Consider the following 17856-nt stretch of genomic DNA (forward strand, 5'->3'; position numbering starts at 1 on the left):
TGGCCTTGATTAGACAAAGGGAACATGGCCTATTTAGCCTCACACAGCAACCCCATGTGAAGGCAACTCCTGCGTCCATTGCATGCCACACACTAAGTGCTGAGCTACTGCCCAACAGGAACCGGGACTTTCCAGCCTCAGCCCTGGCACAGGCCACAAGCCCACAAAACATTCCCAAAGCAGCATGACCCACAGTCAGGTACAAATGCCAAAAGGTACCAACCCATGTGTTCTCAATAGTGTTCTGGCAAGGATTTTGGTGAAAAGAAACACTGGTCTCACAAAGTAACCCTTAACAGTGCAGATTGATTGGAGTGCTATGGTTAACCTTGGGCAGTTGTGCCCAAAATACCTGTTAGAAAATCTTAAGAGGAAACTGATCCTGGCTCATAGCTTCCAAAGGTTCAGTCTGTGACTGCTTTTCCACACACTTGGGACACAGTTGGAGAAAGTTTCTTTTACTCTTAAAGACAGGAAGTGGAGAGTAAGGGGGACCTAGTGTTCACCTACAACCTTCAGGTTTCCTCCAGTGACACCCACCTCCTAAAGCTTCCAAAGTTTCATGAAACAGTGGACCAAGTGTTCACCAATGAGCCTGTTGGGGGCAGTGCATAGTCAGACCACAGAATGGTAACAAAACGCCAACTACAGATCTCTAGAAAGATCTCTATAAACCCCTAAAGACCCACAGTAACTTGGATGGGGCTCAAGACCTAGCAAGGACACAGTAGCCCAGCCTTGGTACCTGCTGAATACGTACCAGCAGTCATGTGACTTGGCCTGTCAGTTTATCAGCAGGTCTCACCTGTAATCTCAACATGGGTGATGACACTAATCATGGCACATTTCCCTCATTCCTTGCTTTATTCAGTAATGTAATAAGCAACCCTTGACACACAACTACTAGGCTCTTGGGAACAGCATGCACCATTAGGCCCTCTGGCTGAGCCCATGCCCTGCCCGTACAGCCTAAAGTAAGGACCTGGACTAACTTCAGAATCCTCACTTCCAGGCTGTTCTTTCTATACAGGGTCATGGTATCTGTCTGCATTGCGAAAGGCATCTGTCTGCTTTTGTGTATGTCTCTACTAAAGGATGCAGGTGACATGGGGCACTTCATTTTCATGTCTTTTCAAAGCTGTCTGCTGCTCTGCTCTGGGTAACAGTGTTTCTGGTGCTTGGGATATTGTTTGTAGATCTGCTCTGCAGCCTTTACTCATGTGATCACACCTAGGGATGCCTTCTAAGCAGTTATCTGTCCTCCTACAGCCCGAGAATTCAGCAATGAACCTGCATCACCTCCCATGCTTGGTATCATCAGCTGTTAATGCCCATCTCCTTCTAGCCTGAGGGGGCCCTCCTTCCGCCCAGTCATGGTTACACCCAGCCACCAGTGTGCTCAGAGTCCCCAGACTGCCACAGCTCTAGTCCAGGTGCCCAGGGAGCAACTTCTACAGAGCAAGCCTGGAAGTCTGGGAATCTCCCTCTAGGGAAGCCGGCCTCTTCCGATCCAGGTTAGGAGTTCTTACCAAGCGCTGGACAAAGCCATTCTTTTACTTTAAAACTCATGTTAGGAATCTTCAGTTCAGCAGCAGAGTGCCATCAAGGAGCACAGAGGTGGGTGCCAGGGCTGCCCGTGCAGAACTGCACCAAGACATATAGATGTAGTTTCTAGGGGCCACCACGACAGAGAAAAAAACCATGAATATATGCCAGTGTAGACAGTCCTGCATGCAGCATTTTCTTGTTGTAGAATAGTATTTTAAGGTGTGTTACTTTTGTTGATGTTGCATTTGTTGAACTCTGTGAAGCTGTGTTACTGTGCCTGTCTAAAACACCTGAAGGTCTGATAAAGAATTGGATGGCCAATAGTGAGGCAGGAGAAAGGATAGGTGGGACAGGCAGGCAGAGAGAATGTATAGAAGGAGAAATCTGAGAGGAGAGGAAATCTAGGAGCCAGAGAAGGAGGAGGACATCAGGGGCCAGCCACCCAGCTACACAGCAAGTCATAGAGTAAGATTTACAGAAGAATGGGAAAAGCCCAGAGGTAAAACTTAGATGGGATAATTTAAAGTTAAGGAAAGCTGGCAAGAAACAAGCCAAGCTAAGGCTGGACATTTATAATTAAGAATAAGCCTTTGTGTGTGATTTATTTGGGAGCTGCGTGGCGGGCCCTCCAAAAGAGTAAAAACAACAAAAAAATTTTTTTTCTGGTGATCTAATTTCAAATTCTATGGGTCAGGCTCTACTCAGTTAAAAAAAGGAAGCTGTCTTGGGCATCACCATCCTCTGGAGAGATGCACACATGACATTTATAAAGCAAAGTCAGTGCCATCATTAGGCACAGAGGGGCTGCTGAGGACTCCACAGATCAGCTCACCCCATGGAAGCCCTGGAGATTTTCACTCTGAAGTTTGCTAGACCATCACAGGGTGGAAGGAAGGACAAGTAGATAGGCTGGCATCTCCTTCACACTCAGTCCTTCACATACTGAAGAAACACCGGCCCTGAGGGGAGGACACTGGGCATAGCTTCAGAAAGCCTCACTGGAGAGCAGCCCTGAGGGCTCTGAAGATGGAGATTGTGTGCCCAGCAGACTGGGACACCAAGGTGGAGAAGGATGCCATGACAGGGCAGAAGAGCTGCCCAAGTGGCAGGCTGGGCCCTACCACAGAGGGGTAGGAAGGCAGACAGGAACCCAGTCCATCAGAACCCGGGCAGCAATGAGCTGTGTGGGAGAGCAGGGAAGCCGTGACAAATATAGCCCTGAAAGGCCACCCTGACAGGAGGGACTGACAGGGAATCAGGAGATGGCCCGGGCTGTGATACAGATGACAATGGAGTGACCTGCACTGGATGGATTGGAAGTGCATCTGAATTGTGCTTTCACTGAAGGCTAGTGCAACCTACCACATACTACACTACACTACACACATGAATGCGTGCACACACACACACACACAGACCACACATACACATAACCACACACCATACACACACAGGGGACACACACACACACACCACACATACACATAACCACACACCATACACACACAGGACACACACACACACACACACACACACACACACACACACACCACACACACACACACCACACATACACATAACCACACACCATACACACAGAGGGGACGGACACACACACACACACACACACACACACACACACACACACACGACTCACTACCCCTAACTAGAACACTGCAGCAGCACTGGGCATGACTCTGGGTGCTGCTGTGCTCTGGGTCTTTAGATGCGGTTGTCTCGTGGAACTGAAGCTGTAAATGCACCCTCTCCTCCTCCGTCCCACCCCCGTCTAGCCTGAAGTCCTATTCCACTTGGGGTTCTGGTTTCAGCCTAATGGTCTGGTTGCTTTAGCTGTGTCCCCTACATAAATCAGCCGGCATCTGTCTCCTAGTTTGACTTATTTCATGGTGGAATGTGGTATATGACAGGATTTCTTTGGTTTTTAAGGGTGGATATTATTTCACTGAATGTAATACCACATTTTCTTACATGTTCACCCCTAGAAGGACCCTTACGTACCTCCCACCTCTTGGGCATGGGGACGGTGCTACAATGAACATGGTACGCACATGTTTCTTTCAGGGGTGTTTCCACTTCTTACAATGTAACACCTAGAAGGGGGATTGCTGTGTTCCATGTTAGTTATATGTTTAGTCTTCCGAGGCCCTGCACTGTCTCCCTTAGCAGTTACACTGTTTCACTCACCACATGGGTTCTTGCTTCTCATCCAAGTCCTCATCATTTGTTACTTTTTGCGGGTTTCCAATGTGTCAGGTGGCAACCCACAGACATTTGATTTATGTCGTCTAGCAATGTGGGACATCTTTTAATATGTTTGCTGGCTGTTTGTGTATCTCTCAGAAGAAATGTGATTCAGCCTTCTGCCCATTTTACACTGGATTGCAGCTTTCCAGTTTATCCTGCATCTGCTGCCCTTTTCCCTGCAGCTATTCCCTTTGCTACACACGTGTCTTAGTGTCCTCTCTAGATTTTGTTTCCATTCTTTGTTTTCTTGTAATTTTATGACTTTGGGTCTTATGTCAGGTTCCTAAGCATCTGAAGTGAGTTTTTCTAAGGTACCAGGAAGGGCTCAATGCATTCTTTTGCAAGTGATACTTGGGGTTCCTGGTCTTTCCATTTACTTGTGGCTTCCTTAATTCCTTTCAATAATGTTTGTGGTGTGTGATATGAGGATCTTTTCTCAGTTCCATTCAGCCTAGCTGCTCTGATGTGAGGCTGCTCTGATGTGACTATAACTGGACGGTCATGACCTCCCCTCAGACAGTTGGTCAAGAGCGCACAGAAACTGGACCCTGGGGTGACAGCTCAGAACCCTGCAACCTGGTTGAATCCGTGTTATGTCCGCGTTACCTGGGACTTTAGGGGCTCAACCTTTCAAGTTTCCCTTCCTCCTTTCATGTCCTCCCTGGCCTGACTGCCCTGATGGGAACAGTGGCAGGAGACGGCATTCCCTTCGGCTGACTCCAGCACGAGTACTAGAGGGTGATGTTAGCTGAGGATGTAACACTGGTGAGGGGCCTCTCTGTTCTTTCATACTTTTATCACTGAGGGTGACACAAAGCATCTTTTCCATATCAGCTGGGCTGAGAGTGTGTCTCTGCCCACCTGTTAATGTGCATTATATAAACTTTCAGGTTCTGAACAATTCTTGCCTTCTGAAAACCAGCCCCATGATTTGATCAGGGCATGGTATCCTTTGCATGGATGTTGAATTGGTTCTGGTGTTTTCTGAGGCATCTGTAGTCACAGTAAGGACATTGGTCACTGTTTCCTCGTAGCATCTGTGTTGTTTTGGTGTCAGGATAAGTCTGACCATGTAAATGTATTTGAACTGACTCTTCCCTTATAGTTGCTGAGAGTTGCTTTTGCTCCTCTGTATGAGGTGGCGATGATCAACAATGAAATTGTCTGGCCTTGGACTTGCCCCTTCAGGAGGAGCTAGGCACCGATTCAGTCTCCTAACTCCTTACAGATCTGCCCAGATGTTTATTTCTACCACAATTCTATGGCAGCTTGTTCAAACTTGAACTTTTTAGGGGACCCCACATTGACTTAAGGACTAGAAAGCAGGAAGGGGGTGATAGCAGGTAACGATCCTTCTGTCTTCAGCCATCTGTTCTGGGAGGGCACAAGAACTAAGAGAAGGCCCGGAGCATACCCGGGACACTGCAGGCTCGGACTCTGCACATCTGAGACTGGGGATCTGTAGACGGCCGCGCATTCTGTCTGCTCTCTAGACAGGACATGGCCCCCACCATGTTGAAATCAGAGCAGCTGTGACTGTCTGTAGACAACCTTCACAAGAAACCTTCCCTCAGGAGGGAAGGGGGTGTCATCTGACCCTCACCTGAGATTCCTACCACCACTCCAACTGGCCCCCAAATGCATCTGGTCTGGGATGCTAGTGTATACAGGCGGTAGAAGGTCGGCTGGAGTGGGCACACCAGGGATGCAGCTTTCATGAGCTGTCATCCATGTTGGGATGGATCCTTGGTGACGGAGCTGTCCGAGAGGCCAGAGAGACACCTGTGCCCCTTAGGTGACCCAACAGAGTCACTGGTTCCCACATGCACTTGTATGTTCTGTTGTATCCCGTCAGCATGGAGAGGCATGTTATCATGGCACTAGGAAGTCTCTGCTGCACACCCAGACAGGGGTGTTCATAGCACGGGTAAGATGGAGGAGCTGAGGTACAGTGGTGGAGGCAGGGGAGGGATGGGACAGAGAGGAGGACATGGCAGCTGAGGCATGCATCTTGTTGGATGGGGGCACTGGGGCAGGAACAGAAAATAAAACCACAGCATCTACTAGGGCCAGATATGGTGCCGGGCTCCCGAACCTGTGTTTTATTCTCTGCGCAGTGGAATCGCAGGAAGGTCTCTGTGTTTTCTTTTGGATGGAGAAAGTTTTTTGTAGTTATTAATTTCTAACTGAAAAAGTAACATATGGCCACTGTAAAAACACATACAAACATGCACAATAACCTTGAAATGATGAAAAGAGTAATAAACACAGGAAACATCCTAGTCCCACTCTCTAGGTACAGTACGGCCCAGCTTCTTGTGTGTGTATTACTTATACGTCATTCATTATAATTCTGTACTCTGCTTCCTGTCTAATGTTCTGACCTCCAGCTGCACAGCTTTACAGATTAGAACTGATTTTGCAGAGGAAAAGGCGCATACTCCAAACCTTCTTACTGTCTTCATGAAACTGCAGGAACGTCTCACCTGGACTCCCTGCAGGCCTCCTGAGCATCTCACACACCCACTGCTAACAGGATCACTCATGCCTGGGGAAGCCTGGGGGAGGATCTAAGCTACTAAGGGCAGCCTGACAACTAAACAAGGAGCCACAGTGTGCTGGAGACACAGGGCTCCACTGCTCACTGACACAGGAATACAAGAACTGCCAGCCCCTCCCCATTCCCTACCCTGAATGGAGTGCTGGGGTTAAACTCAAAAGACATTCTCTGGCCTTTAGCCTCACACAGTGCCCCTCGGGCAAGGTAGGGCCTGGTAGGAAGACACTTGTGAGAGTCAAAGGTGGGTTTCTTATTTTGTCATTTTAGCCAGGCACCTGAAGTGACATGGATGTCTTAACATGGGCTGAGCTTCCCTGATGTCTGGTTTGGTTTGAGATGACCAGGTGTGGCCGTCTGGTCGCTATAAAGAAAAGGGCACACTGAATTGTACCTCCCCATGCTTGTGTGGAGGATTCAAGTAGCAGGTACCTGTCCAGGCACCTCCATGCATTTACTTTAGCTCCAGGCTGTGGCCTTAGTTTGAAATTTAGGCTGACACTCTGAATTTGCCCAAGAAAGGCTTTACCTCTTGAGTGAACTTCCTCAGCTCTGAAGGCTGTCCTAGACAGAGCGCTGCCACTGTGGACATTTCCTATGCGAGAGACCAATTAATTGTCACAAAGACTGACAAGAAACCTGGGACCTGAGGAAGGGGAGGGGTGACTTGAGGGGTCTCCAAAATCAGTATATGTTCAGGATGCCTCAGAAGCATAGTTCTCACTAGGGTCCTCTGGAGTTCCCAATGCAGGCTACTCCCTGCTCACACATTCTTGCCATACCTGTGCTGTGGAATGTCTTTCTGTATGCTGTGAATATGTGTGGCTCGCCTTGGATAATAAATAAAGCTGTTTTAGCCTGTGTCAAGAAAGCTTACAGCCAGGTGGGAAAGCCAAGAGAGATACAGAGGGAAGAAGGTCGGAAGTGGCAGAGATGCCGGCAGCCGCCAAAGGAACAACAAGATGCCAGCAGACCGGTAACACCATGGCCACATGACAACATATAGATTAATAGGAATGGGTTAACTTAAGATAAAAGAGCTAGCCAATATATGCTAAAGCCATAGGCCATACAATTGGTAATTAATACAAGCCTCTGAGTGATTATTTTATAAGAGGCTGCAGGACCTCAAGGATGGGGTGGTGGGGGTCGGGGCACACAGGAAAACTTATATCTACACACCTGTGTTTTCATTTGTACACTCACTGGAATTTTAGTCTCTTTTTTATCACTCTGCTGCTGACCATAGTGTAGGCTGGTCAGTAGGCTGCCTGCCCTGGTCACCACTGCCCCAGTATCTGGTAAAGAGCAGAGACTTCTACAGAACAGTTGCTCCAGTCCTGGAGTGGGAGAATAAAGATTAGAGCATGATGGCTTCACGTTCACATGAGACTAGCCTTGTGATGGACTCCAACCTCGGAGTCCTCTGACACTGTTAGAGGTGGGCCCTGCATGGTTTACCATGCTCACTGTCCCTTCTGCATTTCCTCTGCTGGTCAGTTCTTCCCTTTACTTCTCACTTCAAGCATGAAATCCCGCGGGTTGGGGAGCAGCCCAGTCACCCTGCACGAGTGCTGTGCTGTCAGCAGATGCAGCTGTGTCTCCCTTTGGTCTGACCTAGCTTCCAGGCATTTATGATTTAAATCTCAGAGGGCATCCATACTTCCATATCTTTGTGGTTCACTACAGGGTCAACCCCTGTGACCACCACAGCATGGCCCGAGGCCAAGGCCAGGCCAGCCTGGGATGCACAATGACCACAGTGTGCATATGCGCAATGCCTGTTCATCCTTCATAAAAACAGAAGCTAGAAAATGACATTTTTATATGACTTGGCTATTTTCTCAAAATATGATATTAATTTTGATAATGAAGAACAGAAATAGGCCTGGCCTCAAAGTCTGTCTGGGTGAGGGCTGGATTGATTGATCCTGGCTCTGACACCAGCAAGTTCCATTTGACTCATGTCACCGATTTTGGTTGGAAAGGACATCTGAACCAGGTGGCCGTTCCATCCCCTTACAGCTCTGGTGCTATACTGTCCTGTGGTTATTCTGTTTCTCATGTAAGAGCCCCTCTGTAAGTGTAGAGGCACCCCAACAAGCACCCACACTTGGAGCCAGGCAAAGTGCCTGGGAGAGCATAGAGACACCCTGGCAAGTCCTTGCCACTGAGACTCTGGACAGCTGGTGCTGGGTGCCCTGCCCAGGACTGCCTTTAACAGAGGAGCTGTGGCGACCCACCAGACCGACAAAGGATGAGGCCTGCTGATGCTCCCTCGTGGAGAGAAGGCCAGCGGTCCCTCTCCTCAGGCAGCTGTAAGAAATCCTGCCCCCACTGCACATGGTCTTGGGAAGCAGCAGCAATCTGACACTGACACGGCAGTATCTGTCACTTTCCTGGGATAGATGTGGCGTGTGGACCACAGGTTTCACACACCTGTCTGGAGTGGATAGGATACAAAAGACAGCTGAAGTGGGTGTTCAGGGATCAGCCATGCTTTTGTAAGCAGCCCTTTACCCATGTTCTGTAGGGCAGCCCCATAAACTCCTTTAATTACCAATTTGGACTAAACTGAGTAAATGTTTTTAACGAGAAACGAAACATTTGGCCATCGCTGCCTGAGGACATGGGTGTTTACAAATATACTTGGGTAGTTTCTTTTTGAAGGCGGTGTCTGGAGGAAACCATTTTCCACACAGAAAATGACCCAGCATCGCAGTGAACCACCACCAGAAGCACATCCCCTCACACCGTTTGTGGAAAGCCGCCTCTGCCCCAGCCCTGATCTGGGAGGCCAACTCCCCACTTCAGCCTCCAACGTGCAGATCTATACAGTTCTGTTGGTCAGCTGCAGCAAAGTCTGTATCCCATTCATAGACAAACAGAGCCTCTGTTCAAGTTAGCTGTCATGTCACAGCCAAGCTCACGGTCAGGGCCACATCCTGTTCAAGCAACCCTCATCTCTCTGGGAAGAGGTCCTTCCCAGCTCTGGATTTTAGTGAAAGAGCAGAGATTGCCCTCCAGGGGCATGTGTGCTGGACAGGTGACTGCTGCGGTGACTGTGCTGAACCGAAACACGCCCGGGATTACCACAAGGTCTCTTTTAGTAGTCCCTGCCCGCCCTCAAATCCCGGAAGAAACACCCAAACTGGAACAAAGACGGACTAGACACACCCTCCTACCTGGAGTAGAAAGACTCCACCCCCAGGGCCTCCCGGACGCTGGCAATGTGCTGCTCCAGGGCAGAGCAGGTTGCTATAGGTAGAGTCGAACTGCTGCTGGCTTGGAAGTCACTGGAACCTTCCACTGAGCTATCACCCAGGTAATGTTCATGGAACTTCAGGATTCCTGCAACAAGGTAAGCATGGTAACGTCATGGATGGTTGGGTAGCAGGAGAGATCGGGAGAAGGCAGGAGAGGGGAACTCGGGTGCTGTGTGACTTCCTTCACAAGCATGCTGGGATCCTGTGGTTTTAGGCTTTCTAAACTGGGGCAGTGTTCGCTCACAGCCCACACTGTGAAGGCACAGGCTAGCTTCTGCTGATGCATGCAAAAGCTCTGAGTTCAGACAGCTTTCTATGCACTTTCAGAATGATGCTCTGGGGAGTCTTGCTTCGTGATGGGTGTGCGAGATCAAGCCCCAGCAGAGGCTGAAATCCTGAACAAATCCAGAACTAGCCTAGTGGAAACTGTCACAAAAGACCTTTCATTTCACAGAAGCAAGGCATAATAAGCATATAGACATTTTAAAACAAAACCAACTGGTCAATGGCCACTAATGGTTTAAGGGAGGGTAAAGGTAGTTCTGTGAAACAGAGGCAGCCCACAATGGCTTCCTGGCAATAAGCATAGGCTGTGTTCTCATATGGTAATGAGGTACGCTGGTCCTCTGATTGGATCAGAGCCCTGGCAAAAGTTTCAGTCTCATTAGCGGCACAGAGAACAAAAAAGGACACACCAGGCACCTCATTACACATGGCTCACTGTCACATGGATCTGGCATGCCACCTGTCAAACATGTCCCCAACAATGCAGCCTCTACAGAGAAGGCACTTGACATTTGCCGACCGTCAACTCTGTATGCATGAGTGTGAGCCCCGCTTAGGGGGCAGGGATGCAGACGTCGTTCATTAGGTCACCAGAAAAAACACAACTTAAAACACAGCATTAAAAGGTTAGGGGTAGGAGTGAAGATGGTGTTTGTGGGAAGCCCAGGTGAGCATGGCTGTGAGGGAAAGACAGTCCGGCTGACGCAGGGCAGGCACGCCTGCTCAGAAGCCATCTCCCCAGCACCGTGGCCTTTACTGTAGATGGAGAGAAAAGCTTGTCACTTTTCCTTGGCAGCTGAACTTTTTACAGATATGCGAGAAGGCCATTCTTCAGGATTCCCAATTATAAGACCCACTTCTCTAGTCAATAAACTCTAATTGGATCTGGTGTGTCTCCAACATGGTGAAGCCATCAACATTTTATTATGCAAAAAATATGGCCCCACAGCCAATTAGTAGTTTTGCATTCAGTGAAACTGTTACATCCTGTATGTTTAGTGCTGGTTTAATCAAAGAGGATTTTTTACTTCTAAAACAGATTTTCAACAGAACTAGTAAAAAAACAAATTGATTCTGTTAAACTCAGAAATTCAAGCTTACAACTTTACTTACAAACCACAAGAGTCATCACGACTCTGGTGTCTAACTTTACCAGGGGTCACAGTGACCAAATCACATGGAGAAAGAACTCATCAGTATGTGCTCCTTACTCAGCAGCTGATGAACGGCTGCCCCATTAGCCAGTCTCCTAGTTTTCCTTGTCGGGCGTGTCCTCATCCTATGGCAAACAGCGGCTGTTTGATTAGGATGCCCCACCGTGGAATAAGCACAGCAGCTAAGCTTTTCCTTCATCTGACCTAGGAGATGGCACCCCAGCCCCTCCCCCGGCCCCCTCACTTCCTGTGCTTCTCAGGCAGAGACCTCACCTGCCCCGGGAGCAAGCAGCCAGCTGTAGAGGTAGCCCGCAGCCAGGGAATAGTACAGCACCAGTCCCCGCTGTGCATTAACCATCTCTAAGATCTGATCGATGGTGATGGGCGAGTAGGGGTCGGAGTCCTGTTGTCCCGTCTGTCTTTCCACCAGAAGGTCAGCAAATGCCCTAGTCCGACCTCTTTCTGCTACGGCCAGGGCTTCATCATGGTGACCTAGGAGACAGAGGGACAGGTGTGCTCACTCGGGGTAGCTGAGTACCCTTCTGACCTGGGGCAGGAAACCCACTGCCTCTGTGCCAGCTGTGGTGGAATCACTAGCACACTACTTCAGGCCCACTCCCAGAAAGGGATTATGATAGTCGCCTGCCTCGCTCAGTGGATTTGGTGAGGTCCTGAGTGTGGAGATGCTGGGGAGGTGTTCGTTATCACTGCCTGCATGGGAGGTGCATTGCTGCTGTTACAGCTGGGAGCCTATTCAACCCTGTGCTCCTGTCATCCGAAGATGTTCAGCCACTTCTCTTCCAAGCTTTTCTTCAGTCTTTCAGTATACATTCTAGCCTGTCTCCTAAGACACTGCACACTTGTCTCTGTTGCTTGAAAGCTGAAGCATCAGTGTCAAAGCATGGCATGAAGCCACAGGCTCCCAGTGGGGAGTGAGTGCACTGCAGATAAACATCAATGTGGAATTGTTGCTAGAGCAAGGGCTGAGGACACAGACAGACAGACAGAAGACCAAGGCAGGGAGCTCAAGCTCTTCAGGGAGGCTTCACCCCTGCAGTTCTGGCAGCCTTAGAAAGGGGGTTTATGTGAAAGCATGCAGACAGCCTCTTTTACTCTATTAACTTATTAACTGGAACAGCAGGACAATTTCTGTGCACACTGGAAAATCAGTCCCAAAGTCCTGGAAGATTAACACTGTGATCATAATGGTCAATAAGTTACAATCCCAGGCAAAAGCTCATTCCATTTTTTTAAGGGGAAAAGTGAGCATTCGATGTGTGGGAAGGACAGGTGAGTAGATAGGCTTCACATGCTCAAAGCACTTCGCTAATTTTAATGAAGACCATGAAGTCCATCTTCACTGCCACCTTGACTGGTTTGGGGACCACCTAGGCACCTCTAGGTGTGTCTAGAAGGGTCCTTTAACAGACAAAGGGAGACTCACCCCTGAGCAGCAAAGCCCATGAGCTGGGGTCTCAGACTGAATACAAAGGCAACAGAGGAAGCGGCTGAACATCAGCGTTCATCTCTGCGTTATGACTGATGTGACCAATCGCCTCCTGCTGTCGGGTCCACACCTCCGCACCCCCATGCTGGACTGCACCCCGCACAAGCCTTCTGTAAGTCAGGTGTCCTGTCACAGTGGAGTAACTCACACCAATATGTGGGAAGTGGCAGGCAATGGAAGGACCGAGAAGGGGCCAGGGAAGGGTGGCTGTGGACTGCTTGGGTGCCTTGCAATACACAGGCTGGGGGTGGGTGGGAAGAACCCTGACTGGGTAACAGCCCAGGGCATAGGCTCACAGAGGACAAGCAATAGGTAGCAAGAATGCATGGCTGAGAAAACAGAAGAGGCCATTGTCATCTCAAGAACAGAACCTGAGGGGGGCTTGAAGCAAGTGTTGGTGAAAGGGACACCTGGTGCAGGAGTCTCTGGCAGAGGGACACTTGCTCTGCTCTCTCAGCATCTGAACTGCTCTCCTGTCATTGAGTTGTGTCACACTGGACTCATCCACCTGTGTCCATGATGGCCCATGACACAAGCCAAGTGTGCACTCTCTGAACTCACCAGTTCCCTGGCACTTGCATCCACTGCTCTGCCGGTTTTTGCTGAATAAAAAAAATGACTGTTCAATAGCTGCTCACAGTCTGTGCTGAGGGCAACCATTACTTTCACTCCTGAACAATGTGGACACGGGGGCCGTGTGTCCACAAACACACACACACAAACCACCAGCTGCTCTCACCTAGGCTGACAAGCACCCGCTGTAAGGCCTGGTACGATGCCGTCTGCAGGTCGAAGAGGGAGAGCTTGTAGTCTGTGCTCAGCTGTGCCTCATGCCGGATCGTTTCAAACAGGGCCGATGCCCTATAAAGCTGCAAGGGATAGAGACTGTCACCCATGCTTCATATCCCAGCCATTCACAGATGCAAGACAGCTCTTGCACATAGCTGGGAGCATGACCTAAAAACACCTTGTAAAGGGGTTGGAAGGATGACTGCCAGGCAGGTCCTTGTGGATCTGAAGAACTGTCCCCTCAGCCCCAGTTAACTATAGTTTACATGACCAAGGTTGAACATATGAAGGGATATGAAAGATTAGGACCGGTGGTCTGAAATTTAAAAAATAAATTTAAATCAATTATCAACACAGAAAGAGCTGTTTTGATTAAAACAATGAAGAAAACTCTACCTCTGTCACCAGACAAGTAGGACCCTCCCGCTCAGGCCTTGGGTACACTGGAGACAGAGCAGGTGGGCAAAGAGACTGCAGGTGGCCCGGTGGCCCAGAGCCCAAACATGGCTCTCCTAAGACCAGGCTTTGCTTGTCTCCACCGAGCTCTCCTCACTCACATGGGCGCCTTGAGGACCAGACAGCTGACATTTCCTTGAAGACCCTGACCCCACTGCTCCACATTTGTACAAACTCGGCATGGAGCCTGGAGCAGAAGAGCAGAGAGGGGCATGTGCTCAAAGCTCTGCTACCCAGTCGCTGTCAGGCTCTGGCTGGGACATGGAGCCTTAGTGTCTTCCATGGGTAAAGCTGTCCTCCATGTTCCCAGAGGATTTTGAGAAGCAACTCAGGAAGTAGAAGTATTTTCAAAACTGTAAGTTGCTGCATTAATATAAACTTTTATTCTTGTATATAGGAAATGACAGAATTAATCCTTTAAATTCCCTTTAATGCTTTTTTCTTTTCTTTTTTTTTTTTCTTCCCAGAGCTGAGGACCGAACCTAGGGCCTTGTGCTTGCTAGGCAAGCACTCTACCACTGAGCTAAATCCCCAACCCCAATACTTTTTAAAAAAGGATTTTTAATTTTTATTGGTGTGCATGAGCACCCACTTGCACATGTCTCCAGGTGTTTGTGGAGATCAGAAGAGGGTATTGGGCCCCTGGAACTGGAGTTGCAGGCAGTTATGAGCTGCCATTTGGGTGCTGGGAACTGGACTCAAGTCCTCTGCAAAAGCAAATGCTCCTACCTGCTGAGCTGTTTATTCAGCTAAGCACACAGCTCAGCACCCTAGCATCTCAGCATGTGCTCAGGCTGCTCCTCTGGATAGAAGCCTCACTCTGCTCATGGAGGGATCCCCTTTGCCTGGCACACAGTTCACAGCATTCACTCAAACGTCGAGTGTAGCATGAATCTTAAATGGTCTTATTAATAAAATCGAACCTGAGGCCAGTTATTGGGGTGAATGCTGGAAGATCAGAGAAGCAGAACAAGCCACAGCCACCTCACCTCGCCAGTTCCTCAGCTGATCCTGTTTCCTCAGACTGGAAGCCTCTGAGTCTTCATCCAAATGGATCTCAGCTGAACTGTGCTACTCCAAAGCCAAATGCTTCTAGTTTCTGGTCTTCACACCTTATATATCTTTTTGTTTTTGCCGTCACTCCCTGGGATTAAAGGCTCACTTCTTGGGATTAAAGGAATAAGTCAGCATGCCTGGCTGTTTTCAATGTGGCCTTGAACTCACAGAGATCCAGGAGGATTTCTGCCTCTGGAATTCTAGGATTAAAGGCTTGTGCGACCACTGCCTAACCTCTATGTTTAATATTGTGGCTGTTCTGTCTCTGACCCCAGATAAGTTTATTAGGGTGCACAATATTTTGGGGAACACAATACTACCATAGTCCAGGATGAGTTTAAAGCAGGTATCTTAGCCCCACCCATAGCCAGCATGACAACAGAGTGTCTTGTGCCTCCTCCACACATGTGGCAACAGGGACTTCCTACCCTCTGTCCTAACTGGAGACCTGCAAGGACATTAAACCAACAGCCATGCATCCTGATCCTACCTCTCCGGAAGAACACTAACCATGGAAACAGTGCCCAACACCAGAATCCGAGAAACCATTGAGAGATCTGCCCCTTGGGTGGCCAGGAGCCTTATTCATCAGCAGGAGAGGCCCGCAGCCACAGCGGATACTCTGGGCTCTCCAGGCCGGAGTTCTGCTTACCTGGTGCTGAGCTTCCTCCAGGTTCCCACTTGCCCAAAGGGAGAGACCAAGACCATGGCGAATTTTTGCCTCATCTTCTCTTCGGCCCAATTGCTCAGCTAACCTTAAACCTGAAAACAGACAAGGAAATATAAGGAGAGGAGAGGAGGACAGACTGGCGCCTTTGCTTCAGCTGCATGTAAGGACTGTTAACAGTGTGGCTGGGGGATGCAGGACTAGGACCACACCAGCCTGGGGAGAGGACCCTTCCAAGGTTACAGGAAGAGAGGTGCCGCTGCCGGGGCCAGGTGATAGCTGTTGGCAGCAGGTAGGTTGGTGGGGCAGGCAGAAGCGGGGAACCAATGGACCCTAACCCGGCTGCCCTCACAGCCGCAAAACGCTGAGCTTAGCAAATGAAAACTCCTGGCTGATATATTTATGTCCCCGGATCCTCTGCCTGGGAAAAGCTTTTCCTGATAGGTACAGAGGCAAAGATCATACACCTTCCTATCTCACCCCACAGCATCCTGAGAGCGAGGATGAAGAGACTCATGAGGGTCTCTTGAAAGTGGAATGGTGTGCAGCTGGACCCTGTTCCTGCTCCTGAAGCTGCTGACATGTTCTGTGTCCTATCCACTCGTGCCTTAAGCCCGAGACTGTGATGTGCCTCAGCAGGGTTGCAAAGTAAGCACCATTATGAGCCGGAAGGCTTAAATGACTGTCCTCATTCTAACTGTCTTCACATAGGCACCTGCAGTGTGGATCACTCACAGCAAGCTTGGGAGTTCCAGGACGCCAGCCACCTCCAGGGCTTTGTGGGGGCAAAGTCTGATGGTAACCATTTATTGTCTTGGTCACTATGCGGGTCTCAGGGTCACTGTGCCTGCATTCCAGTGTTCTCTGCACAGAGCAGGAACCTCTGTAGAAGACACTGTATGGCTCCCACAGCTCAACTGTAGACATAAGCCAGTGCTTCCCTCTCGTCTAAGGCAGGGCAGGAAGCCAGCACCAAGCACTCTGGGCCTGTGTTATTTCTTTTAGAGGTCTTGAGTCAGCTGATGGCTGCTGTGAATAGTGATGCCCAGGGCCAGCCACCTAACTCATGATACATTTCAAAACACTTGACTCAAAGAGCTCAGAGGCAGCATTCTGAGTTTTAATCATGTCAGTGGGCAACGGAAGAATTTGTAAATAATTCACATGAAAGACTTTGGTTCTGGGGAGAACCAGGATGGCTTTGGTTGTTCTAACCTTCAAGGGGCCTGCCACACTGACCCTTCAGTGCAGATGTCTGGTAAACCCTTGGGTCTGAGCCAGAAGTATGGTCCTTTGGGCAAGTCCATTGGAAGACAAATTCTGTGAGAGAGGGACCTTGCCAGGTTCCTGCTGTGTTCCCACTGGAGCTGCCCCTGGGAGCCTGACCATTCGCTCTTGAGGGCCTGCTCACGTGCACTGTAACAAAGCCCCGGGTAGTCACTGGGTTGACTAGTCTCCAGACAGAGAAGGAGCTGAATGAAAGTGGTGGTGTTAGCCTGGGTCAGCCATATCATCTGGGATCTGTCTGGACTCAGACCCACACAGGGTTCCATTGCACAGGGCAGGCAGGGGATGTTGGTCCACAGCCCCACTGAAAGCTGGGGTCATTTCCTGCTGAACTGCTCAGTACGTGGAGAGAGCCTTGGGCGCTCTGCACCCTGAGCCTGCTCAGAGCACATTAGAGACACCTGGTTAGGCCCACGTGGAACTCTTGGTCACAGGCCCCCTCCACCAAACAACCACTGTGGGGAGGTTTTAGATCTCTGTAAGACTATCACAAGGGACAATAAAAACGAGCTGCAGAGTTTTCCATAAATATAGAATTATGTGACAAGTGCCCAGTCAAACAGCTGCTGCATGGAAAGCAGTATTTCAGAAGGGAATAAACAGTAAAGTACTTGTTGCAAACGCTGGATGCTGGGTCTCACAAATTCAACTGAAAACCACCCCCAGGTGGCTGGACTGTTACAACGCTAGAATTTAAGCAGAGTCAGGGGCTCATTTTTACAGGTACAGGGCCCCACCTGCGCAGTGGGAGCCACACAGGGGTAGGACAGTGGCTGCAGCTTCTCCACCGCAGGTCTGTCCGGAGCACCAATGCCAGCTCCAGCTGCTTTCCGCTCAGCCTCCTGCCTCCCACTCTCAGGACCTCCCCTGGGGCTGGGGAGCAACAGGGTACAGCTGCCCCACCCTGCAGTTTCTGTGAGGTCAGAAACAACTCCAGACGGGCTGAGCCCACTCTGCAACGAACCAACTTAACAGGGTCAAATCACTGTATTTCTCCAAGCCTCGGTGTTGCAGCTGCA

General features: G+C 49.6%; 1 protein-coding gene across 3 annotated transcripts in view; it reads right to left on the reverse strand.

Annotated features, from left to right (window-relative positions):
- The window catches only part of Ttc28 (tetratricopeptide repeat domain 28), a 417040-nt gene that overhangs the window by 51962 nt on the left and 347222 nt on the right, over window positions 1-17856 (reverse strand). For all 3 annotated transcript variants that reach the window (XM_036171626.1, XM_036171625.1, XM_036171627.1), the window contains exons 8-11: window positions 15536-15645; window positions 13322-13451; window positions 11349-11567; window positions 9556-9721 (exon numbers count right to left, since the gene is read on the reverse strand). In XM_036171626.1, coding sequence (XP_036027519.1) covers window positions 9556-9721; window positions 11349-11567; window positions 13322-13451; window positions 15536-15645 — 625 coding nt within the window. The remainder of the gene's footprint in view (window positions 1-9555; window positions 9722-11348; window positions 11568-13321; window positions 13452-15535; window positions 15646-17856) is intronic.

Source organism: Onychomys torridus, chromosome 22, assembly GCF_903995425.1.
Source record: "Onychomys torridus chromosome 22, mOncTor1.1, whole genome shotgun sequence".
NCBI classification, from domain to species: domain Eukaryota; kingdom Metazoa; phylum Chordata; class Mammalia; order Rodentia; family Cricetidae; genus Onychomys; species Onychomys torridus.